The 27,377-nt window shown below is 44.8% G+C and overlaps 1 protein-coding gene across 6 annotated transcripts in view; it reads right to left on the bottom strand.

The window, feature by feature from the left end:
- ST3GAL3 (ST3 beta-galactoside alpha-2,3-sialyltransferase 3) overlaps nt 1-27,377 on the bottom strand; it is a 517,471-nt gene that overhangs the window by 105,468 nt on the left and 384,626 nt on the right. For all 6 annotated transcript variants that reach the window (XM_060231666.1, XM_060231665.1, XM_060231667.1 and 3 more), the window contains one exon: nt 23,974-24,120. In XM_060231666.1, coding sequence (XP_060087649.1) covers nt 23,974-24,120 — 147 coding nt within the window. The remainder of the gene's footprint in view (nt 1-23,973; nt 24,121-27,377) is intronic.

The raw sequence follows: 27,377 nt of genomic DNA, 5'->3' as shown, positions 1-27,377 counted from the left end.
GGTCATCAGGAGGTGCACCCTGTTCTCTGGAAGACTAAGGAGAATTCACTTAGAATCCCCTTTATCTTTTTGACTAGGAATAGCATCCTCAAGCCTGCAACTTTCTCCAAAGTGATAGAGTAGAATCTGAGTCACAGGTCTTGGAAGCTGCTTGTCAGAGCTAGGCTAGCAGCTTCTTATCAGCATCTTAATCTAGCACCACAGTGTTGTCCTTTGCTTTGGACTGATAAAAGAGAAGACTCTTTGTGCCTTCTTGTACCAGACAGATCATGCAGCCTGAGAGCTTACCACTATCTTTTTTACACTTATACACCCCCCCAACATCTATATGTACAGTTAAAGGCATGAGACACATACACTGCTAGTCTTGTAAGAAAACAAAACAGGCAAAATACCGAACATCACATCACCCTGCATGACTGAAGTAAAACTACAGATTCTGAGGCCACTGTTTACCAAGAGCAATTATGTTGCACTTTGGAAACAGTGAGGAAATTCCTAAATTGAGACTTAGGTAGACAGGCATCTTGTCTAGATGACAGGAACTGACAGCCAGATAGTGAATGCCAAGCAGTTCCTAATAGATACAGGAACCAAGCTGCCTATTACAACAGTATTTATCCATGGTGCCTTTAGGTTCCACATCACATCCATTGCCTCCATGCCATTCACTGACAACTGCCTTTCATTATAAAACTCCTCTTTATTGCTCTGGCAGAGTACAAAGCAACTGCCTCTTCTGTCAGAGTCTTGCATAGGCTGACAAAGTTTCTTGACAGACACTCATACCCAACCTGTCTTGGTTGCAGTATTAGATACTTGCACTGAGATGGTGAAATTTCAGGCCGCCATAGCAAGGCCTCTGTAGTGTAGTGGTTAAGTGAGTTTGATTAGTGTAGTGTAGTGTAGTGGTTAAGAGAGCCAGTTTTGTGTAATGGCTTAGCGTGTGTACTCTTATCTGGGAGAACCAGGTTTGATTCCCCACTCTTCCACTTGCAGCTGCTGGAATGGCCTTGGGTCAGCCATAGCTCTCACAGAGCTGTCCTTGAAAGGGCAGCTTCTTTGAGAGCTCTTTCAGTCCCATAGGCCTCACAAGGTGTCTGTTGTGGGGGAAGAAGATAAAGGAGATTGTAAAGCCGCTCTGATTCAGAGAGAAGGTCGGGGTATAAATCCGCAGTCTTCTTCTTCATCATCATCATCCTGGGAACATTCTACTGGCCAAACATTCTACATTTGCAGACACCAGAGCTGAGCACATTTTTTGCCATTAGAACTGCTGAGCAGTGCACAGCACTAATGTAAAATCTGCCTTGCGGCTGGATCACATAGTGGGCTTACTCATTTCCACAGCACCAAAAATGTCAGCTACTTGCAGGATCCCAGAAAACACTTTTAGCCAACGCTCTGATAGAGCCAAGTGGACAAAAGAGATGAGGCTTACCCCCTGTACCAGCTCAGGTTACCAATTATAGAAGAAAATCTTACTGCAAATGACAGACATAGCTAATCAGGCAAATAAAACTGCATTCCTGAGCTCAGCTCTGATGGGAAAAGACAAATACTGAAAGGGAATGAAGAAAAGGAAACATACATTTTCCAGGAAAGGAGACCAAGCAGTCATTGTTAAATCTGACAGCCCTTGAGCATACATATGCTATGGAAAGGGCTCCATCAGAGATATGCTAGCTGTTTGGAATGTAAGACCACAACCTCTGCATTCATAACAATAACTGGAGATTTGGAATACCTTTGAAGGATGGATAAGACTCTTTCTAACTCTACCCCAGGGTGCCTCAGATAACATAATGAGGTAATTTTCTTGCTATTACCTTATTGGAATGACCTATTTTGGCAGCAACTTTGTTCCGGGGTGCCATCTAGGTTCCAGGGTATAGTTAGAAGGCACAGGATACAGGAACCTTGCCAAGCCTAAGCAGGTCTGAACATGATCACTGCCTGGAAAGGGAATCTCCTGGGAACCCTAAGTTTATAGTCTTGAGTTTCATGACAGGAAAAGAGCGTTTACATTTAATATTTTTACTATCCCACTCAATGTTCCCCCTAAGCTGCAGAGTCTTGTGAGCAAAAATTCTACCTTGTGAGCTACTGGCATTAAAGTTGTGAACTGCTGCATAAATTATTGTGCTCTGGGGCCATTTTTTCTGAACTAAGACAAAAATGTGTGCGCTGAAGGCTAAAAATCTGTGAGTTAGCTCACACTAACTCAGCTTAGAGGGAACACTGATCCCACTTTTCCTAGTACCAAGAGTGGGCCATTTCTAGCTTCTAACTGCAGGGTTTCCTATTACACTTTGCAGTTCAATAAGGCTCTGATTAATCAAATGCATATGCAAATAGAGAGCAGAGTTGGCTGGAGTATGCTAGGTCCCATGGAACATTGATAGGGGTCCAAAATTCTGGCTTAGCATGCTAGCTGAGTCCAGTATTTGTGGATACCACCAACACATCTCTTCCTCAACTCCTGTGGCATGTACAAAAACATTGCAGAATGGAGGGGTTCTTGTCGTGGACTTTTGACAAAGGTGGGGGAGTTCCTGATTTGCTTGCAGAGGCCCGCATTCCCAGCATCTCCAGTTAAAATGACCAAATTATAATTGATGCAAAAGACCTCTGCCAGAGAGTGGCTGTCAATCAGATTACACAGTACTGAGAGTGATAAACCAGTGGTCTGATTCATTATATAGCTGTTTTGTATATTCAAGATGCAAGCACCACCTCACTACCGCTGCCTCTTACAAAAGCCTATCTCACCTTTCCTCGGGTGGAGCAAGAAGAGAGATTATTACTTTTCTGCAAGTTGGGCTTCTGTAAGAGATGGCAATTACAGTCAAATTTGTAGGAGGTAATTTATCTCTCATGAGCAGTGCTGTTGCTGGAAGCACAAGGGTGCTAGCCAGTTGGGAGAAGGATACTCTATTCTGGCAAGTGAATTTATGGAACCTGGAACCTAGGAAAAAATATCTTCTGTTATTGCTTCTCACTGCTTCTCTCTGTTCACTAGACTCTTGCAGCAGTGGATAAACTTTGATTATGGCACATGACTTGAACAACAGCAAAAAAGCTTTAGCCACATAATGGTAACCTACCCAGTATCATTTTTCCCTGCAAAAACTCAGGGCTTATGCTGAGGAGCTATTTTGTCAGAACAATATTACCTGCAGGTAACTTGTGATTATTATTACTGGCACCAAGCTCCACAGAAACACTCTTGCAGCTTGCTAGGCAAACCTCTCGGCCCCCTCCTTTCATGGTCCCCCTTTCCCTGCCTCTCATTTCCAGTGAGGACTCTGAACTGCTCTCAGTTGTGCAAACAAACCTGCTGGCAGTTTGAGAGGATGGCAGAAATAACAGATTTCTGTTTGTTCCAGCCAGAATGCTCCATGTGGTGTAAAAAACCTCGCCCTGCTCTCTAGGGATCAAGATAGGATTTCCTCTGTTTACAGTCTTGATTGGACTGTCTGATATTGTGCTTCATTACTGGTAACAGGAAAAGATAGAAAGGTGGTCGGCAAACAAAAGGTGAAATGTATTCCTTGGAATTTGGTGTGCATTTAACATGAACAAGTGTGCAAGAATGTGGGCTGGGAAAAGGAGAATGCTGAAAATGAAAAATATATCACCATTTTATTAACTTTGTACATGTTTTTATTCCACTATCTATTGGGCCTTAGAAAAATGTCTGGAAAATGCCCTACAGAACAGCATCCACTCCCTTTGCCTTTTCTCTGTCTTTCTGTTCCCATTTATAGTTTGCAGGTGGAAGAATTGTGTCAAGCTAAGCTAAAACATGTGATAAACCAACTCAAGGAAAAGCTGCCCAGCCAGAGCCAATTAGGCTCACTGCAGTTGCTGGACCCCTGTTATTAGACATACTTATCTTGATGGCCAGTGTACCACAATCCCATAGAGATTAAATGGCAAGACAGAAATCAGTAAGGCTATTGCCTTTGATGCTTAAAGAATGGCAGGCAAGGACCAGGGATGTTTCCTGAAATGCCCTAATACTAATGCAGTTACTACCTGACAGAAGCCAGCCATATGTCCAGGAAATGATGGTGTGCAAATGGTGCCACAAATGCTTCAAATTTGTCATCTGCGGATGCCCAGTCCTTACTCCTGCCCTCTCTAATGTTAACTAGCTGTTCTCTAGGAAAGCAGATACATACATTTATGAAGAAATGTGCAAGAATTAATCTCTGCTGATTTGCTCTTTCTTGAGCATACAATTCAATCTCCATTTCCCCCCCCCCTCCTGCACATCTCCCCCACAGAAGTGGGGGAGACACTTCTGGAATACAGATCTGAAGGCATCAGTGTGATTTTACCATATTGTTTATTATGTGAGTTTGATGGAGCTCATCACTGCTATCTAACTTGTCCATATGATTTTATGACAGTGTCCTGATAAAGAGCTTACTACTCAAAATGCACTGGGATTTATATGATATCAATAGATTAGTTGCTTGCACCTCTTCCTTTATCTGTAGGAATGAATTATGTGCAGCTACAGCAAAAGGGTAATTGAATGATCAGAGACAAGGGATGGCAGCATTTCTGTACCTTCAGTTATTGTAAAAGGAGATATTTTGGTAGATGTAGCCTTCCCATGCTGAGATGAGAAATGCTGAACCTGCTGAAATTTCCCCATCTTTGCATGGCTTCACCTCTTTTACTTCTGGTCATTCTACTTCTTATGTTGTGAAAAGGAAATGGAAAAGGCAAACAGATGCTCTTTATCAAATTATATTCTTGGGAGAAAAAAATCCATGGCTCACTTGGTGACTTCACTTCCAGCCATCACCAGCATTATCAGTATATTATCTTTAGTGTTTTTAAAGCCCGGTTGTAAGCAGACCTTCCTCAAAAGGGATTTGACTGGGACTTGCTCCAAGGTATAGGATTACAGCATTAAGATAGGTAGTGAGGAATGAAATCTAAATTTTATTATATAGGACAGACAGTTGCTAAAATATCAGGTAAGTGAGCATTAGCTAGCTTTAGTAGGATTAAACTGGATCAGGAAAGATCAATCAATCTTACTAAAGAATGTGGTCTGGATTCTGTTTGATTTTGCTTATTTTGTAAATAAGATTTACAGTCCAATGGAGATCAAGACGAAAGTTAAACCTTCTGCTTTGTCATATATGCACATTCTGATGTACATAGGCATCTAGGTGAAAATGCAATTAAGAATACTCAGGACACAAGGGAAATTAATTAAAGCAAAAAAGTAATTTTTCTGAGAACTACACTGGAATATAAAGCCCAAGTGTTTTTAAAAAGGATTGTACTAGAAAACTGCCATTTTTGAAAGGCATAAGAGAAAAAGAGAGCTACAGGTAATCAAGCATCCTAGGCACTAGCCAAGGAAATAAACTACTTTTTGACTGTGGTTACACATCAGGGTTAGCATGGTCTGGCCCTGCCTCTAATTTCTCAGTTATTTTTTGTAACAGATACATTTGATCAGACATCCTTAACCTGCCTAACTCCACACTCACCCTGTGGAGGACCAATCAGATGGCAGCTGTGGAGTGGGAGCTTTTCTTTATTATCTATCCTTTGAGCATGCACATAAGTGCTTGTGGGAAATATCTCTTCAAACTCCTGGCAGCTAGTGCAGGAGGAGGCTGCTGGGATTTGTAGTATGACTGTGAAGGAAGTGTTTTTGTAAACTGTGTTTCTTAAAAATAAAATGTTTCAAAAGTTTTAAAGCTGGGGGGAGAGGATAGTGAAGCCTCATCCTATGTAGTGTGCTGACATTTTTATTTAAAAGTTCAGAGCTAAACTGGAGTCACAGCATCATTCTCAGACTGCCTCCTCCCCCCTCTCTGAAAAACACTCATCTTTTCAATTAACCCCTTTCCCAACCATGTGTGCTGCAAAGCTGTAGGCAGAAAACAGCTGAAATACATAGGCATCTTTCTTTGGAAAGTTTTTAATGGTTTTAAAAAGAGATTTATTTATTTATTATTTATTTATTACTTTACATTTATATCCCGCCCTCTCCGCAAGCGGACTCAGGGCAGCTTACAACATCATAAAAACAATCAATTCAATAAAACATATAAAACCATAATTTACTTATCAATTTTAAAACACATGGGGCAAAGATCTGCTTAAGTGCACACTGGTAAATGAATTTTTAAAATGGCACTGATGCAAGTGTGCGCTCTAGCTTCCCAAATGACTTGATTTCACAAGAGAAAGTTCAGACATCAGAAACTGCATGGTGAGATCAGTTCAATCCATAAAGGTCTGCTTTTTTCCAGTGTTGGGAAAGTCAGATATGAGTATGGGCTGCAGAACAGGAGACAGATGTCCCTGTCTGAACAATCATTTTAATCCATAAGGAAAAAGCAGTGAAACCTGGTCAAATAGCCTGTCTGATCACAGCCTCATTTCACTTCTTAGAAGCAGAATAGCTAAAAGGGGTAGTAGTAAACAAAATGAGGGGGAGGTACACAGCAAAGGTATGAAATATTCCTGTGCTAGACCAGGAAATAGGCCAGTCCTCCTCAGTCTCTATTCCAAAATCTCCAGGAGTTTCTCAGCTTGGCCCTTGGAGCTCTACCCCTCCATCCCCCACTGGTGGCAAGGCAACCCCTGTAAGTGTACACATATCTGCAGCTTTAAATATATTAGAGGACAGTCCTGATTTTTTTCTGGCAGGAGTGAGAAGAACTATACAGCTATGAGGACCAAATATTACTTGTTGCTCTCCTTTTTCTACTGACCTCCTCTGGCCCCCAGAATGTGCTTTGTACTTCAAAATCACACTGCCTCTCTTTCCATGTATACGCTCACTGAAGTATTTCTGCAGAGGGACATACATATTAGCTTCATATATAAGACAATTGTGTTAGGCCGCCTTTTAACTGATATATGAATTTAAAAGGGGGAAGAGAATAAACCCTATCTCTCATCAGTGCAGGTCTTTAACAAAACTGATTATCCTTTTGTAGATCACATTGCTTTGACCTCTGGCCCCCCTTTCAGTCAGCCATTTCTTTTTCTCCCAAGACAATTCATCAGGTAGGCTTCAGGGGTAGTATGCTGTCAGTCCATTAGTCACCAAACCAAACTTTGGCAATGTTTTCAAAGGAGTCTTGTTCTTCATTTTTAGCAGCTAGTATTGAAATATGCAGAGGCAATTAATAGTGGATACATTCTCCCTAACACTGCTTTAACTGAAACTACAGCACAGAAAAAGTAAATACTATTGATCCATTTCTCATTACAACGAAATGAGAACATTACATTATTGATCTAGAATGTTGCACATATACCCAGTACTGCTTCTAGCAAACACAGGTATTCATATAAGTATTTATAAGTGCAGATGACTGGGGAAGGCAATGGCAAACCACCCCGTAAAAAGTCTCCCATGAAAATGTTGTGATGTGATGTCACCCCAGAGTTGGAAACGACTGGTGCTACTACCTTTACCTTTTTTTTTTTCAGAATCTTACAGACCAAGACGTTTTTAAGGATTTAAGCTTTCAATAATCAGAACTACCTTCTGATAAAGCAAGCTTTGACTTACAAAAAATTGTACTCTATAAATCTTGTTGATCTTAAAGGTGCTATATCTAGCTATTCTACTGCAGACCCACACAGCTACCATCAGAAACTCAGTTTATCAGTCGGAAGGGTAATAGCTTTGACTGGGAGAAAAGTGCTAGAGAGATAAGCCATGGCCAGGATAAGGGTTCTCCTTCACACCCCTTTTGCTTTCAAGACTGGATCCTGAACCTCACCTTTTCTATGTGTCTGGCAGAGTTCCATGTCCCAGTGCTGCTGTTACATGTAGGTTGATTCTTAATGGGCTGCTATTAATATTTTATTGCATTATTAGACAACAGTTCCATTAAAGAGTGTGCTCCCAACCCTCTCCAAGTACTATCCAGTTAAGGTAGTTTTAGATAGAGTTTTCCCAGAAACGCTTAGAGCGGCTGGAGCACGACGTCACTGACACAATGATATCACTCGTGGGTGATGTCATCACGCTGCTCACACTTTGTGTGAGTGAAACAAGTAGGGGGGACTTGGCAACCCTATTTCTAGAACATGTGAGTTTCTTACAAAAGAATATTTCTGGTAGTGAAAATGGGACTCTATTCCATCTATAGTACCCCAAGCAAGCATCTCTAAACAAAGGGAGTGGATCTGGAATACAGGGACCTCTGCTGTTGTCATTACAATGACTGTTGGAGCATCTCTTATCCTATCACATTGTGCTAGGATAGGTTTTTTATTATAAGAATTTAAAGAAAATGGTGATGCATTTTTAAGAGAATGGACAAGAAATTGTTGGCAAATCACTGAACTGCATAAGTGTGAAGGCTCAAGCAAGGATCCGGGACAAGACGAGGAAACACCACCCACAACATACCAGAGGCCATGATTGGTGCTCAGGGCCAGGAGAAAGAGAAGGAGACAAAGGTTGCTCTGGCCACATGGCCAGGCATTTAGAAGGTGGTTGAGGGTGGCTATCCTAATGGCTAGCAACTTACATCAGCAGGTGGGCTGGCCTGCTAAGCACAGGAACTTGAGTTTCCATCTATAGCAGGGGTGGCCAACGGTAGCTCTCCAGATGTTTTTTACCTACAACTCCCATCAGCCCCAGCCATTGGCCATGCTGGCTGGGGCTGATGGGAGTTGTAGGCAAAAAACATCTGGAGAGCTACCGTTGGCCACCCCGGATCTATAGTATTTTACAACTGACACAGGGGGCTACATCAGAGTCTGGCAGCAGATTTAAACAGCATCACCAGAGGCACTCAGAGCGGTTTTTTTCTTGGCTCTTCTCTCTTCTTTTCAGTTTTTTGGTTTGTTTGCAGTTAGAAAGTTTGTATCTTGTCAAAGCTTGGGTGATTTGGGCATTGGGATGGATCTTTTGGAGGGGAGGGAAATGGGCCTGCAAGCCCACCTCCCCCATTTGGAGACTCACTTAAAATGTTTTGGAGGGGTTGAGCCATTATGCAGCATGACCAGCTTAGGGGGCTGTTTGTGGGCCCACCACCAGGTGGCAAGGGGCACCTGCCCATATGGTAACCACAATTGTTGCCACCAGGGCTTTTTTTTTTGAGCCAGAACGCATCGGAATGCTGTTCTGGCTGGCATGGGCAGTGTTCCGGCTGCCTTGGCCAGCATTCCAGTAAAGCCCAGGGAGCTTCAGGGGCCCAGCCATGCATGCGCAGCAGCCTCCCACCCTCGCGCTGTCCGGCGGGGGTCAGGAGACCCAGCCGTGCTAGCCTGGAAGCCTCCCAATGATGGTGGGGTTCAGGAGGCCAAGCTGCAGTGAGTTCAGCCAAGTTGCTCCCATCCCCTCCCTCCCTCCCTCCCTCCCTCCCTCCCTCCCTTCCTTCCTTCCTTCCTTCCTTCCTTCCTTCCTTCCTTCCTTCCTTCCTTCCTTCCTTCCTTCTTCCTCTCTCTCTCACCCTTTCATTCATTCATTCATTTTTTATTTCTGTCAGTCTTTCTTTTTCTCTATTTACTTTATTTTCCACTCCCCAACTCTTTCTTTCTGTCAGTCTTTCTGTCAATATTTCTTTTTCTCTGTTTGCCTTATTTCCCACCTCCCTCATCTCTCTCTCTCTCTCTTTCTTTCTCTCTCCCCCTTTCATTCGAACATTTTTCTGTCTTTCTTTTTCTCTATTTGCTTTATTTTTCACTCCCACACTCTTCCTTTATTTATTTATTTATTTATTTATTTATTTATTACTTTACATTTATATCCCGCCCTCTCCGCAAGCGGACTCAGGGCGGCTTACAACATCATAAGCCTTTCTGCCAATATTTCTTTTTCCATGTTTGCCTTATTTTCTACCCCCTCTCTCTTTCCTTCCTTCTCTCAGTCTTTCCCCATGTCTATTTGCTTTATTTCTCTCTCTCTCTCTCTCTTTCTTTCTTTCTTTCTTTCTTTCTTTCTTTCTTTCTTTCTTTCTTTCTTTCTTTCTTTCTTTCTTTCTTTCTTTCAGCACTACACTATGCTGGCTGTTGTGATTGAGTAGTGTGTTGGAATTTGATTTTTTTTTTCTGGGATGGCTGTATGTATATATGGCTATATATTTGTGGACTTTTTCCAGTGCTAGAATATCCTTTTTGAGATGTGGTGACCACACATCAAAAAGATATTATAGCACTTTTGGTGATGTCAGAGGTGTGGCCTAGTATGCAAATTATGGTGATGTCAGAGGTGTGGCCTCACATACTAATGAGTTCCTGCTGGGCCTTTGCTACAAAAAAAGTCCTGGTTTCCACCCTATTGTTTCATTCCCCTGGGGGGTTGGTCTTATCTGCCTGCTGCCAGGATCTGTCCCCATGCTGCACCAATGCTCCTTGATCTGTAATCAATAAAGCTGTGGCCAGTTTCCTTCCATAAAAGGTGTTGTATTTTTTCTCCACCATGCACTCTCTCCCTATTAGGCCCTGGGCCTGCAACAGCAGCTATTGAAACTGCTGATAAACAACAGCCCCTGGGGTGGCATATAGCCTTTCCTGCTCACACAAACTGGTATGTGACCAGAGCTTACATGCTCTAGCTTTGATCTTGACACCACCAGCACCAAGCTTATTTCCCTAAGCTGGCAGCAGCTGGGATATTAAGTATCACACAATTAGGGTGCCAGCCTGCCCAGTACTGGGCCCACAGAATTCCTGTATCTGTAACCCTTAAAAGGACTGGATGGCTCAGCCAGCTACTTTTACCCTCCCCACAAAATGCAGAGCCTTTCATTGTTAGGGCCCAGCCAGAAAAGCACATTCTACAAATACTCTAACACAGGGGTGGTCAATGGTGACTCTCCAGATGTTTTTTGCCTACAACTCCCATCAGGCCCAGCCATCAGCCATGCTGGCTGGGGCTGATGGGAGTTGTAGACAAAAAACATCTGGAGAGCTACTGTTGCCCACCCCTGCTCTAACAGATAAGCCAAATTAACCAGGGTTGCCAGTCTCCAGGTAGGGCCTGGAGATCTCCTGCTTTTACAACTGATCTCCATAGCGTTGCCACATCTGTGTAGGAAAATATCTGGAGACTTTGGGGGCTGAACCTGGAGAGGGTGGGGTTTTGGGAGGCGAGGGGCCTCAGCATGGTACAATGCCATAGAGTCCACATCTCAAAGCAGCCATTTTCTCCAGGGGAACTGATCTCTGCCAGCTGGAGATCAGTTGTAAAAGTGGCAGACCTCCAGGCCTCACCTGGAGGCTGGCAACCCTAGATCTCCAGCTGGCAGAGATCAGCTCCTCTGGAGAAAATGGCTGCTTTTTAGGGTGGACTCTAAAATGGCTGAGGCCCTTCCCCTCCCCAAACTCCACCCTCTGACAGATCCACTCCCAAAGTCTCCAGGTATTTTCCAACACAGATCTGGAAACCCTAAAAAGTGCTGTGTCTGTCTAGTTATGGCTATTAGTGTGGACACTGTTGTTTCCTCAATATAGAAGGAAAAATATGTACACATCTCAGAAAAAAGGGACATGTCTGCCTTTTGGGGGGAAAAGGGGGAGTCTTTGAATATCCTACTGTGAACAGAGGAGAGAAGGGGTGGTGGAGAGGATAAGGGAGCAAAGGCAGGATGGTATATGAGTTGCTTCTCCCCCTAAGGAGGTCTGAGGGTGGTTGAAAAGGTAAAGGGGATGGGAGGACCATGGCAGATGTACTTGCTGAGCAGACAAAGCACGGCCATTGTCTCCTCAGCCAGGCATGTCCTCCTCCCACTGGATCCCCTTCCCTTTTCTACCAACCCGTCATAGTATGTGATTTTTTAATTTTTTTTTGTGCGGGGGGGGGGGGAGCAGTCTACACACTCTCCTTACCTCTCCTCCTTCCTCACCTAACATTGGGGATTTCCTTCTTTTCTCCTGACTAATGTAAACTTTTTTGCCTTTTATACTGGGGAAACAACACCTAGCGGCAATAACTAGAAAAGCATGACATTTCTGAGTTACTTAGTAAGTGTGCATGTGGAAAGAATCATATCTGGTTATGGCCTAAACCGTGGTAAAATTAAGATACAGGTTTGTTAAGGGAAAAGTTGTACATTTAAGGTTAGGGTGAGACAGAAGTTGATAGACAGAAGTTGACCCAGTTTCAGATCCCTGCTCTGCCATAGAAACTTGCTGGGTAATTTTGGGCCAGTCACTCTCTTAGCCTAACCTAATTCACAGGGGAGGAGGGGGAGAATATTGTAAGCCAGTCTGGGTTCCCATTGGGAAGAGAAGTGGTTTAAAAGTGAAGTAAAATAATTTGATAAAGTCTGAATATGTGATGTTCTCTGTGATGATACCTATAATTGTTATACTAATTTTTAAACAAATCCTCCTCCAGCAGAAGAACATAAGAGAAGCCATGTTGGGCCAGGTCAATGGGCATCCAGTCCAACACTACGTGTCACACAGTGGCCAGGAAAAAAACCAGGTACCATCAGGAGGTCCATCAGTGGGGCCACGACACTAGCAGCCCTCCCACTGTTGCCCCCTGAAAGCACCAAGAACACAGAGCATCACTGCCCCAGACAGAGAGTTCCAACAATACACTGTGGCTAATACCCACTGATGGACCTCTGCTCCATATGTTTATTCAATCCCCTCTTGAAGCTGTCTATGCTTGCAGCCGCCGCCACCTCCTGGGGCAGTGAATTCCATGTGTTAATCAAACTTTGGATGAAGAAGTACTTCCTTTTATCCATTCTAACCTGACTGCTCAGCAATTTCATTGAGTGCCCATGAGTTTTCTTGTATTGTGAGAAAGGGAGAAAAGTGGCAGTCTTCCAACAGTACAATCCTGGCAGGGGAAATTCACAAGGGCTTCATGGGCATACTCCTGAGATGCCCCAGCAAAACATCCTGATGATGCTGAGTCCCAGCTTGACACCACTGGCAGAGAAAGGAAGAGACCCAGGGGTGTGGCAAGAATTAGTATCCCCCCCCCCCCAAAAAAAAATGCAGAATTAATCTGTTCCTTAAGTTCTCCCATCCAGGGAATGTCCCTCCCACCAAACCAGGGGAATCTTTTGCCATCTAAAAACCCACAGTGCAGCCCAAAAGTGCCAATATGATGGAAAAGGTCAAGCACCCCTCCTGAGGCATTACCCTACCCAAAAGCCCCAGCTGAATACTACAGCTGAAACTAATCACCCCCTCCTCAGCAGCAGCCAAACCACCTCCTCTGCACCCAATTACAGCCCCCTCCACAGTATATAAACCTCAGCCAGGATGCCCCATAGTTCAGCAACAGAGTGTATGGCATGGGACCCTGTCTCAGAAGTCTCTTATGTGCACACTTAAAACATGCAGTGTTGCACTCTGTGGTGGAAGAGGCACAGGGAAAACCCTAGCACTAACATCAATGGGGAAATCAAAGTCCATGCTGCATGGCTAACATGCCTCATTTCAGAATCCTAAAAGATACCCCATCTTTGGAGCCAGTTTGGTGTACTGGTGTACTGGTTCTTCCAGACTCTAATCTGGAAGAACCAGGTTTGATATCCCACTCCTCCACATGCACCTGCTGAGTGACCTTGGGTCAGTCACAAGTTCTCTCAGAGCTCTCTCAGCCCCATCTTCCTCTGTTACAACTGTTGTGGCGAGGGGAGGGGAAGGAGATTGCAAGTCGCTCTGAGACTCCGAGTGAAGGGCAGGGTATAAATTCAATCTCCTCCTCCTCCAACCCAAATGGACAACCAAAGACTGAGCAGGGGTGGGAATTCAGCGGCCCAGCCCAGGAGTCCGCATCTGCCTCCCCTGTTCCCTTCAAAAGAGCCCAGGCACTGCCTTGTCAAACCTGGCACCCACAACTGAGACTAGCATGGGGAACAAGGCACAATTATGGTCTGGGGATCAGCTGGCCAAGCAACCATAGAGCTCATTGCCTTACAGGAGTGGAGCCCCAGGCACCACCAACAGGGAATTAAGCAGTTGCAGAGCACTTCTTCTTGTAGCCATCTAGTTGCCATAGAACACTTAAGTGTCAACTAGATGGCTACAGCATACTCCTCAGGGAGGTTCCCTGGCAAATGGATCTCCCCCATTGGGGTAAAACAGAAAACCCTGCCAGAGTCCCGCAGGCATGGTCCTTCGAAGAGGTGGGTGCCCCGTCTGCCTCATGAGTGCCTTCCACCACTGGCTGAGAGGTCAACTTGGGCCATGGGCCTCTGTTGGGGTTTCTGTGTTGTTGGGTCTTTGCCTCCATTAACTCTTTGGGGGGAGGGTGCTGAGGGGCACTGCCTGGATCGGTAGGTAGTGATTTGCTGTGCCTGACTGTGCCACTCATAGGGGGATCCAGGTCCGGTGCTAGGGGTTCTGCTGCCTCAGGCAGAACCCCACTCCCCCAGGATGCTAACCATGCGCATGAAGCACGTGGGGCATGATGACATCAAATGTGACATCATTGCTTGGCCCGCCCACCACCTAGCCCTCTGCCTCTTCAGAGGGAGCTGACTGGGCAGTGGCTGCCCGCATGCTTTTTCCTGCATTCCTGACTCAGAGGGCTGGGCGAGGGGCAGGCTGCCTGCCCACTGCCAAGCCCTCTCCCCCCCTTCAGAAGGAGCTAGTGGGGCAGCGCCCGCCCACGTGCTTTTCCCTGCATTCTGATTCGGAAAGCAGGAAGAAGCACGCGGGCGGCCACTGCCCAGCCAGCTCCTTCTGAAGCAAGCTCTCTCGGCGCAAGCAGGGATGGGGAGGGGGCAGGTTTGAATTGTCTAAAGAAAAGTTGAAAAGAGTTCTTGGGGGGTCGTCTGGGAAAGAAGGACGGAGATTTTGAAGAAAGCGAGTTCTTCTGAGAGTGAGAAAAAGTTCTTTGTTTTTGTGATGTGTTTGCGTATTAAAGGGGGAAACTTGGTTGAGAAATAAGCTAGGCTGTGGAAGAATGGAAAGAAGGTCTCTCCACAAGAGTCCTGCACAAGATTCAAGAACTTGAAAGTCAACTTGAGAAGCTAAAAAAGGAGAGACAGCAAAGACAGTTTCAGCTTGAATCTCTGGATGCAGCTTTGCAAAAACAGAAGCAGAAGTTACAGTCCTGCCAGTAGTGACGCCTGACGAAGTGAACAGGGAAATGGATACTTTCTGGTGTATCATTGCGCTGGTACAATCTATGAGGATTTTTTGACTTCTGGTGGATTTCTCGAGACTCTGTGGAGTCATTGGAATTTATACTGGACTATATTTCAGAAAGCAACATGAAATGGAGTTGGTGCTCCCTATGTATGGCTTATTGGTTGCTTTTTTTGTCTTGAGCAGGTCAGCATGTGGAAATAAATGTATAATTGTGTGTCTACAACCTTGTAAAAAAAAATTTCTTGCAGCACTGGTTTGGGCTGCGTGCCTTTGTGGCTTTTGTACATTTCCTTCCGGACACAGCCTCCTTGTATTTTGTTTGGTACCTCTTTTGCATCAGCAACTGGCTACCAGTGTTGCAGTGGCTGCGCTGCAAATATCCTTGAATCTTGTTATCACCCTTCCTGAGAGAATCCAGGTTTTCTCCCTTCGCATGGTTGACAGTAGATCAAGACTGACATTAGGATCTACAGTATATGCAGTGCTTTTTTTGTAGAAAAAGCCCAGCAGGAGGTAATTTACATATTAGGCCACACCGCCTGGCCTGGGATCACGTGGCTATCACATGGTGGGTCGGGTCAGCCCAGGCCGAGCTGTTCCTGTGGGCTCCGGCAGAAAAAAAATCCCTGCATTACTAATTGGGAGGGAGTGGGAGAAAGTACATAATGTGAAGGATCGTTTACAGCATACAGGGCACCAGGTAGGCACAAAGGTTTAGTGCTTTTTGCCCTTAACAACTTTCAGACCTACACTTTGTACAGTACTGCACAACAGTAGGGGAAAGCAGGTTTGTTTCTATCCTGAGGTTTTATCACCCATGTCTTGGCACAGGAGGAGCCATCTCCACCCAGCTGCAAACAAATGCAATTCACAGGCTTTGTGTGTATTCAGAAGAAATTCCCTAGAGATGAGTCATTGGGTTTTCAAAGGGTGTCCAGGGAGATGTCAAGCAGACATTGCATGTAAATCAATGACACACCTTGTATAAGGGAACACACGCTATCGCCTGCAGGTTTGTTCCTTCTGAGACACACATAACAATAGAAATGCTGGTAAATGGACATTCCTAGAGAGGATCCTATGCATATATACACAGGAAGGAGAGAGTTTCTGTTTACTCCTACTTTGTAAAAAACAATGGCAATTTGGGGAGGGGAACCAAGCTAGCAAACAGAGTGTTCATAAGGAGCAACCCAGCCCCTACTTTAGCAGGCTCTTCCTTCCATCATCATGGCATCAGAGCACCCACTCTACACTTTTTGCCTGCCACAGTTAGCATTTAGGTTAACTGTTATGAGACCCTCATTCATGTTGCCCACAGCTGAATGGGCCATAATTCTGGCAGTTCCTTTACAACCCTCGCTGAAGTTTTGTGGATTGCTATGTCTGCTGCTCAGAAAGACTGCCAGAGAAATCTTTTTTACTTATTGTGCACTGCACTCTATTGTTCTCTCCTACCTATACAATGGTACAGGGTGGTTGTTTTACAATATTACACCAGCCTTTTTGGATGGCTCACAAAGACTCCCTTTAAAGACAAATATGTTAATGTCAAATAAAATTGTTCAAGATTTTAATGCATATCAAAATGTCACTAGAGAAAACAATCTCTTCTATTGTTGTGTATAATTATGTCCCATGAGATGCTGATGATTAATTTCCTCCTATCTTTCCCAATACCCTGTCACCTATAAACCCTGCAGTTCTTTCGCATTGAGCTTGAAAGTACCATGGACAGAACATGTCAGGTCACACAAGACCAAGACAGAGGCAAAGCTGGCTAGTATACCAGATGTTCAAGGGGACTGTGCTGTCCACCTTTGAGGACCAATCTTCCTTTGACTGACTCAGTTAAATGGAGAAAAGAGTTAGTGCAGTAACTAAAAGCATTTCCCCTCACTTAATTCATCTTGAAAATTATCTTTTTTTTCTTTGACTAACAGAGCAATCCTGGGTGGGGGGAATTGGAATAAGGAGCTGACTGACCTCTACATTAGCTTAACTCAGTTACACCAGAGTAAGGGTACTTTATGCTGACACAAGGCATTAGCAGCACTGCACCGCTGAGTCCCACAGTGCAGGAGTGCCACAACCACACACCTGCAGAGCAAAGGCACAAGCTCCACCTCCAGCATAGATGTGAGTGTTCCAGGTGTCAGTTAGGTGGCTTAAATGGCATCATAGCCCATTGACAGCCATGGCAACTTCAAATTCACTCCCCTGAACACAGCTGTGGGACAGGACCCATAGGACTCCAAGCAACTCAGGATACTGTCCAACCAATCAGCAGACTCCCTTGCTCCGGTTGCACCCCTCCTTGGGACCCAGTCATGGCCCCCTGCGGTACAAACGGTTCCAGGAAATTGTCCCAGAATTCCAGAGATAGGGCATGTGCTATGGAAAGCTGTCTGACAGCTCCCTGACATGCAGACTTAGGGTGAGTGCACATGCACTCCAGTGGTGGGCACAACACAGACAGGGCACCTAGCACCACTGGACAAGCACCTGGGGGATCTACACCACAGACAGAGCAAAGTCTACACTTTGTGTCTGTTCTTTCCCAGTTTTCAATCCTCACAGGTGCAGCAGGACCTCCACTGGGATCCCAAGGTCAGCTGTGTGTGAACGGGTAATCAGGGCTCCCAGTCACCCACCCCCAAATCTCCTTGGGCCTACCATGGTGACACTGAGGCACGCTGGACATAATGTCACCCCCTCCCACAGCTGAAGCTAAAGGGGCAAGCAGCGGGACCAAAGCTGCACATGGATGTTGTTCATCAGGTGCCTTGGGGTCCATGCGAGGCAGCTGCTGGGGGAGGGGGACCATTTTGACAGCTGTGCAATAGGTTGCTCACTTAGCCGGGTGACAATACCCCCCCCCCCAACACTGCAGTGGCTGGCAAGCACCACTAACCTATTTATTTATTACTTATTACTTTAATTTTTTATCCCCCCCCCCTCTCTGCAAGCTGACTCAGAGTGGCTAACAGACCATTTAAAACGATTTAAGATTATAATTTAAAACAATAAAATAGCAATTAAAATACATTTCCTAGTGCTGCTCAAAGTACTGGACAATTCTGCACGATGGCCATACCCTTCCCCATTCAGGAGAAGGATGCCTTGAAGGCACTAATGCCCTTCCTCTTCCATTACAGGGTGCCAACAGATGCCAACTCAGGTGAGGAGGGTGCAGAAACCGCCACCCAGGGGGCCTCCTAGTGGCAATGGAGAGTCAGATAGAGCACCCTTTTTACTACATGGAGGCCCCTTCAGGATGCTGATGGCCCTCTGTCCCGCCATGAGACCTTGTTGCTGGCTGTTTCTACAGGCCCAAACACAGATGTCAGTGCAACAGTAAGAGGAGACACTCCAACCATGCTGCTAGAACACCATCAAGTGCTCGCACTATAGAAAAAGCTGCCCTTTGTAAGCAGCCAGACACATTCAGCAGCTCAGTCATTCCCTCCCCACTGTCATCGAGGAGGCATCCCTAGCAGCAAAGAACTGAGAGGGCTACCGGTCACAGGGATTGCAATCCCACAAAAGCCACTCCGTTCCCCTTGGATCCCTTTAATAAAGTCAAATCACTGTGCCAGTCTGAAGTGTTGGTGTCTGCTGAGAACCTGTGGGGGAGAAAATGGCAAGAGGGTATTTAGGAAGCGCCAAGGACCTGGAGGACACAACAGGGGCAGGGGCCTCATCCTGCCAAGACTGCAGCCACAGCAGCAGACACAAATGGGCCAGAGGTTAAGCCCATCATACCCCCAGCCACAGAGTGTGCAGGCATGACTGGTGGGTCAGCCAACTCACCTTGTGGAAGAAGGGAGGAGGAGGCATCCTGGGACAGCAGAGTTCCGTGGGGGAAATGCCATAGATGCTCACTCCTGGAGTGGCCCTGAGGGAGGTATCTGGCCCAATGAGGAGTGCTGGACTCCTTGTTGGAACCAAGCCGTTGCCATAAAGGCCCGTCACCCCAGCAAGGTTCAAACAATAGCTGAAAGTACTGCAGAGTGGCGATTTTCAGTTTCAAGGGGCACAGAGTTACGGATCCTCACTAGGGCCATCCATACACCAGCTACCACAGCGTATATTTGGGTATGCAAATAAGGGTCTCAAACAGCAAACAACAGTGGCAACTGATCAGAAACGTCATCTGCCCCCAGCACTAGCAATGGGTGCTTCAAACAACATGCACATCACCCTTTCAGATGGCCCTCTAGCAGCACAGCAACCTTGACAGTAATTGTTGTCATTCCACTCCACAAATGCACTAGCAGCTGCACCTGGGCCAGGTGATACAGCTGCTGGGGGCCCAGAGGAGGAAGGGTGTCCTGGCCCCTTGCCTGGTCCCCAGAGACAAGGCCTGCATCCAGCATAGCCCACCCCCCCCTTTTCTTCCATGTGGGCAGCAGTCAAGCAGGAATGGCTGGAGAGCTGTTGCAAGTGGTGAGAAGCTTCTTCCAGGGGGCAGCAATGGATGGAAGGGCTGGGAACATTTGTAACAGCATCTGCCAGGCACCTGGAGGGACTCCTTTGCTGCAACAAGGGATGTGGGTGAGGAACCAGGGCATAGTGAGAGGGTGATGGGAACCTCTCTGAGTCTCTCTAGGTCCCCCAGTATCCCCGCCCCTCCTCTTCTGCTAAGCCTCCACAGCAGCGATGGCCTGCAGGTTGGTATGGGGATGCCCTCGATGGGGTGGGTGCCTGTCTGACTCCTGCAGCTGGCAGTGAGTGGGGGGCACCCTCACATCCATGTTCTTGTCTTTATCACCCTTTGGGGCCCTGTGTGCAAAGCACTAATGTGGGGTGCCCACAGCACTGATGGGTGATGCCCTCCTCCCCACTGACCAGTGTCCAGGGCTTGTAACAGGAGCTGCTCTCTTTAAGGGTATGTGTGTGGCAGAGAAGCATTGCCCCCCCTCCCAATGATGGATGCTTGACTTGACCTCCTCGACTCATGACTCCCATTGGTCCTGCCTGTCTATCAGGCTGCCCCCGCCTTGCAACAATGCCAGAATGCAATGCTGTGAGGAGATTGGCACAGATGCTGCCATGACAGAGCCCAGCAACATTGTTGGGTACCTTTTTCCCAGTTAGCTGCTGCATACCTATCTCCGTAGGGAGGTGCCACAGCTGTGCCACAGCCAGCCATCACAGTGCAGGTGCAATACAGGATTGCTCTGCCAACCATCTTAGCCACACTGATCCATTTCACCATAACTTTGAGACTAGACTATTGTAATGGCTTGTCTTTGAAGATCGCTTGGAAACTTCAACTAGAGTTGGTTTCTTTGTCCATATTACTGCTCTCTTAAGATCTTTACATTACACTCAATTCAGGGTGCTGGCTCTTATTTTTAAGGCCATACAACTTGGGACTCACATACTTAAATGGCTATTTTTCTCTGTATGAACCTGCACGATAAATCTGATCTCAGCAGTTGCTCCTTGCTGCTTCATGTAGCTCTGTTAGAACTGCCAGGGCATGGCCTTGGGCCTTTGCCAGGGTCATGCCAATTCTACAGAATGGTCTTCCTGAAAAGGTCAGGAAGGCAGCTTCAGGTTTTCAGGAGATTTTGCAAGGATAAGTTATTAAGGAGAGCCTTTGAGGTTGGGAAGGGGAGATGTAGGTTATTCTGTCCTAGAGTGTATTTTTAATAGTATTTGTACTGTGTTTTTTATGCTTGGGTTTTAAAATGTTGGAACTAACTTTCAGCCTTTGACAGGAAAAAAGTTGGGGGAAAGTATTTTAAATAGATTAACTAAAAAAGTACTACATCTTTGGAGAAGACCATGTACCCTACCTCAGTACCAAATGGTCAAAGCTCTAGGTCGTAGTGACAGTGCTATGCGTTTTTATCATGGATCATTAGTGAAGGTGCAACACAAGCATTCTTCCCTACCGGTTATTGCCTATGGATCACCACTCTTGCAGCTCTCCCTGTTTCACTTGTTACATTCATTGGAGAAGAAGATGATGACAACCAGACCACTGTCCCCTTTTACCTTTCAACATAATTCCCCAGTGACTAACAATTAACCAGCTGTCATTAATAGTGAAAAACGAGGCAGAAATGCAATCCCCTCTCTTCTAGTTAGATTTCGCAATATTACAAGCAATTAGTCCAGGGGGAGAAGAGAAGGCTAGAATGAAATAAATTATTAATACTTGGGAGCAGATGGCTTTTCTTGTACCAGGGGAAATGAAACCTAAGAGAATCATCATCTGAAGAATAGCTGGGCAGTCTCACACTTCTGATAATGGGAAAAGGGAACCTATGTGGAATTGTGGAGCAAGCAATTCATTCTTCAGACCTCCTAATACCCATCTTGGGGAGGGACGGTGGCTCAGTGGTAGAGCATCTGCTTGGGAAGCAGAAGGTCCCAGGTTCAATCCCCGGCATCTCCAAAAAAGGGTCCAGGCAAATAGGTGTGAAAAGCCTCAGCTTGAGACCCTGGAGAGCCGCTGCCAGTCTGAGAAGACAATACTGACTTTGATGGACCAAGGGTCTGATTCAGTATAAGGCAGCTTCATATGTTCATATGTTCATCTTGGATCTAGTAAAAGATTCTTACACAAAGAAGATCAGAGATTTTCACAAAAAGTAGTCATCTCCTGCACTTCTGTACATACTATAGCACTCTCCACAAACTCCACTATTAAGCTGTGTAGAAACAGAACACTTCATTGGTGCACCCTCCTGAAGACTGACCTGTTGGGAAGTTAAGGAGGGGTACATGTGGGGAAGGAACAGCCATGTACATCACCCTGAGCTCCTAGAAGGCAGGGCAAGGTAAAAGTGTACTAGATAGATAGGATATGAATTTTCATAGCAGCTGTCTTTGTGGTTTTTCTTACCCCATAAATAGGCGGGTTTCACAGATTACATGAGCAGCCATGAGAGATATATTCAGCTCTACAAACTTGCATAAAATACCTCTGGACAGAAACAACAACAACAACAAGTTCATATGTGGAACACAATGTTTATCCCTGCCAAATGATAGTGAAGGAGAACAAAAGATTACCCTACCATCTTCAGAATCAATGGTGATTTTGCCCCTTTGAATGTACAGAGGTGATGGGCATGTTTTGGAAATCCAGAGATGTGTTTATGATTTAGTTAAATGTCATGTTATTTTCCTGAAGTGAAAGCAATAAATAGTATGATAATACTTGAAAGAGTTCTTTAGTGAGAGGTGAGCTTTCACAGGTAAAAAACTACTTTATTATATGCAAGATTTTACCAAAGTATTTTTAACCATCTTTTCTAAAAAAACCAACCTCTCATCTGAGTTCTATCCCTCCTCTATTCTTCCTTTGGGAAAAAAATCGACATCTTTTAGAACTCTTGTGACTATCATACCAACATGTAGTAAAAACTGCTACAGTTTCCCTCTAACACAGCATTCCCAGTAACCTCAGAAAACTACAGTTTCCACTCTTGTTCTGGGAAAGCTACACAAGTCAAATGGTTTAAAACCAGCTCTGGTTTATAGTGTCCCTATTGCTTAAGTATCAAGGGCAAGGGAAAGGAAGAGGCTTAGCAATCCTAACTAAATCAGCACCAGAATAACCCAGGCTTTCAGATACTCTAGATCAGGCACCTCCAACCTTTTTGAGCCTGGAATTCTGACACAGGATGGTGGGCACAACCACAAAACAGCTGCCACAGGAGGCAGAGCTATGCACACAGAGCGAACCCAAGTGAAAGGTAGAAGGGATCATTTTTTTAAAAAACCCAGAAACATAGAAATTTAGAGCAGGGAGGGACCTCAAGAGTCATCTAGTCCAATCCCCTGCACAACACAGGGAATTCACAACTACCTCTCCACCACTCCTCCAGCTCTATGCCCAAATATACACTGGGAAAGAGCAGTGAGATAGAGTGAAAGCAACACTATGATGGCAGCAGCTACTGAAATAATTATATTTTAATCTAGCCAGTCAATCAGATCTCCAGTGGCTGATCAGAAGCCCTGCTAGGGCCCGCCACACCTGTCCCCAACCACTTTCTAAAAACACTTGGTAATGTGTCTGTGGTCACCACTGCACTCATGGGCTCCACACTGGGGACTCCTGTTTAAGATCCCATTTTCCTATGCTTGATTCTTTGTGATGGCTGTTAGCAAATGAAAGGGACATAGAACTATATTCCAAATAAGTCCCCCAGTCACACAAAATACATGCCTACACAATTTAAATCAACACCTCAAGTATTCTATATGTGTGTGGTTGGAGTTGCTTTGTGTACTTGGTTAGTTCCCTCCATGTACAGGGAGCCACTAATGAATTATTTTGTGTAAATGGTAGCCGACTCAAGGTTGACTCAGCCTTCCATCCTTCCGAGATCAGTAAAATGAGTACCCAGCTTGCTGGAGGTAAAGTGTGGATGACTGGGGAAAGCAATGGCAAACCACCCCGTAAAAAAGTCTGCCATGAAAACGTCATGATGTGATGTCACCCCAGAGTCGGAAATAACTGATGCTTGCACAGGGACCACCTTTACCTTTAAGAACAGCACTGTGGCATCCAAAGGTAGAATTCTAGCAGGAGCTCCTTTGCATATTAAGCCACACACCCCTGATGTAGCCAATCCTCCTAGAGCTTACAAGGGTCTTTTTGGTACATAGAATGGGTGTGTGGGCTAATACGCAAAGGAGCTCCTGCTAGAATTCCACCCCTGGTGGCATCAAATCAAAGATCTATTTAGTGCAGCATCCTGTTTCCCAAAACAGCTGATTCTACATCGATAAATATCTCATGAAGACAACAGCCCTTGTCCATGTTTGTCCCCTGGCACTTGGCATTCAGAGGTATAATGCTTTTGAACACCTACCAGGGTTTACAGTGTACCACAGATAATACTTACTGAACACAAAGTTCCTTACCTCTTTGATAGCAGACATCTTGATGTTCTCATAGTAATGCAATGGTGCATTTGGAGAGTTCATGTCATAACCAAATCCAGCCACTGCTACTTCATCACAATTGTGGAGTACCATGGTTATTGCTACACTTCCCAAAGTCGGAATGTTCTGAGAAGGAAAATGAGAAAAAGTACAATAGAGGCTATTAAGCAAGTTTTTATCTTAATGAAGCTACAGGGAACATGTATTAGAAACACTACTTTAAGAGGGTTTGGGGATGGAATTAGCATGACTTCCTGATGGAACAGGGTTAGGACCAGCCCTAGACTGTCTGGTACTCTAGGCAAGGCTAACTTCTGGCACCCCCCCCCCCCCCGCACTGAGTGCCCTCAGAAGGCTGGCATCCTAGGCAATTGCCTAGTCTGCCTAGTGGCAGGGCTGGCCCTGCTAGGGGTGAACTGGGCACACAAAACATAAAAGCTCCATTGCAATTGACAAGAAGAGTGGGGGGAGTGAAGAGATTCTTTTGAGAGGAAGAGAGCATAAGGAGAAGAAAAAGAAGAAAGTGAAAGAAATGACAACAGGGGGAAAGATTTCAGCAGGAATAACTCTGGAAATCCCCCCCCCCCAAAAAAAAAGTATCAAAAACTTTCACAAGTTCTTCTTTGTGGATCACAACCTTGGGCACATGTTGATTACCACACAGCAGTTTTAGAGCAGCAGATGAGAGGCTGGTTCAACGGCAGAATCTTCTAACCAGGTCAATATTTTATACTGATCATTTTATTCATTGCAGTTTATCTTCTGTAACTAATGAGCAGTGCATTTATTTATTCTGAAGACTTATACCTTCCTCTTCAATTGACTGAACTTCAAGGCAGTTTATAGTGATAAAGAATCTACATTAGTTACAGAGGTTAAAATGAAACAAGTTATTTGGTAAGTTAATGTCTGTTGTTTTATTTAATAAGTAAGAATTACCATTCTGTGTACCAAATATTCCAGGTCTTGAGGAACATACCTTTTTAATTTCTCTAATAATAGCCTCCTTTGCCTGTTTCCTAAGAAAAAAAGGAGAGGCTAAACTACACATCACAAAGCAGCCATGTGCATTTTATTCACATTTCTGCCTCGTTCACAAATGAAGTGGGGAGGGTCTCTTTTTTATGCAAAAAGCATGCATGTGGGGGGTGCTGTAAAATTCATTATCTTCTGTTGCTAAGCTCCACTTCTTGGAACACCTGTCTTCTCAATCCATTTCATTTCCAGTGTTGAAGATGGGCTGGGGGAAAAGGTGTTTCATTTTTTTTTAAGGAACCACACTACCAATTTGTACATGAATGGGAAGACATATGAATATTTATATGTGGCTGCTTTGTATTCTCGTGGTTGGCCCTAATTTATCTGAACTTCTTTCAGACCTTGACAACAGCAGATGTCAGGACAGAACACCCTAATTTCTACAGGGCACTTTGTATATTCTTCTTCTCACAGTCCCAGAAGCCCTAATTCTTGCCTCCCTCATCTACTGCTGCCCAGCTTGTTCAGGATGAGTCTTTGGTGCTGGAGTAGCTGAGATGTTATCCAAAAGGCTGCCATAGCACAGGGGTCTACAACACAAATCACTCACTATTTTGATATGTGTATATTAACTGAGGAGGCTTGCACTATCAGACTAGAGAAGCATTTTGTGGCACTTCTAACATAATTATGTATATAAATTTGCTTCTTTCATTTACCCTGTCTCCACTCAGAGGTTGTACTCCAGTGTCACAAGCCTCAGAAATGTAATAAAAAGCTAATGAGAAATACAGATACTCCTCCTAGCCATGCAGGTGTTTCTGTTCCTGTGCTTCTCAAAACCCTCCCCCTTTTTCTACTCCCTGATCCCACAGGTACATCTGCACCCATCTCTCTGTTGCCTTTTTCCTTCTATACATGGCAGAATACTTCCCCCCCTTGTCCTATCTCGGCTTCTCTTTGCTGAGCTCATAGGGTACAATGGAAAATTGATCTGTGGATATCTGAAGCTCGGGGTGGGGTGGGGGGCTATTTTTTGAGGTAGAGGCACCACATTTTCAGCATAGCATCCAGCACCTCTTCCCAAAATACCCCCCCAAAAGGATTGGACCAGGGGGTTGAATTCTATGACCCCAAAAGAAGGTGCCCCTATCCTTCATTATTTCCAATTGAGGGAAGGCATTTAAAAAGTATGTGGTCCCTTAAAATGTGATGGCCAGAACTCCCTTTGGAGTTCAATTAGGCTTGTCACAACCTTGCTTCTGGCTCCACCCCAAAGTCCCCAGATATTTTTGAATTGGACTTGGCAACCCTAGAAGAACATCATGTGGATACTTCAAAAACTTGACACTAAACTGGAGCACACTACTCTTGACACTAAACTGGAGCACAACCACTGTGCAGAAGCACACTAACGGAGCAATATTAAATAAGTGTATTTCTGTGCACTGCAAGAAGGGAAACAACACTTTCTACAAGGGAGTGCTTGATACATGAGAAAATTCTTGCTGCTTCAGTGCCTTGCCAGCTTTATTGGTTGGGAGGGTCATTTCTGTGTCAATGCCTTTTGGACTAGGAGGAAATGGTTGCAGTAAATCTCTCTGCAGAAATATCTGACATTTGAATTGTGTTAAGGTTTCAGTTGTTATGTGATCCAGGGCAGGGGAGGACCTTTTTAAAAAACCTGTAACTATGGTTCTTCAAGAAAGTCATCAGCAAAATGTGATTATTTTGGTTTAAGGGTTGTTCTGAGCCATGACACTCACTGCAATTTTCCCCCTGTTCAATCAATCCACTTTGTATTATTAACAATAAAATCAGCTTCTTGCCTAAGAAGCCCATTCTCTGTCTCACAGCATCTCATGTTCTCTGTGGTCACTGCAAACAAAACTAATGGGACAATCTAAAAGTCCAGTTACCCAAATAAAAGCAAAGAGGCAAGTCAAAATTCTGAGACTAGGTGACAGCTCAACCCAATGAGGTCTCTTGCTCTTGTTTTATTTATATGCCCATCTACAAACAAAGGCAATGCAGTATGTAACACCAGCATACAGTATGTTTCTTCTTCAAGCAAATTTGCAGATATTAACTTAGGGGTTCAATTTGCAAACAACCATTGAAATGTTTATTGACAATACAGCAATTATTCACAAATGTTTTTAAAGAGCAGCTTTCCATTGATGAAATGTGAGACAAACATCAATTTAGCATGCTATTAAAGTCTGCCAAGATATCATAGTACATTTATATTGTTTTCTGACAACACTTGAATTGCTAAGAAGCATTTATTTTTCTGTAAGAAGTACCTACACACAGTCATGCACATGGGATAATGATCACCTGCCAAATGCCAATTGGACAGAACATTCCAGCAAAGATCATTATATTAAGGTCTTTGTAGTACT

Source organism: Heteronotia binoei, chromosome 2 (genome assembly GCF_032191835.1).
Source record: "Heteronotia binoei isolate CCM8104 ecotype False Entrance Well chromosome 2, APGP_CSIRO_Hbin_v1, whole genome shotgun sequence".
In the NCBI taxonomy this organism is placed as follows: Eukaryota; Metazoa; Chordata; class Lepidosauria; order Squamata; family Gekkonidae; genus Heteronotia; species Heteronotia binoei.
The sequence above is the reverse complement of the archived record's forward strand: the minus strand, read 5'-3'. Positions and strand labels throughout refer to the sequence as shown.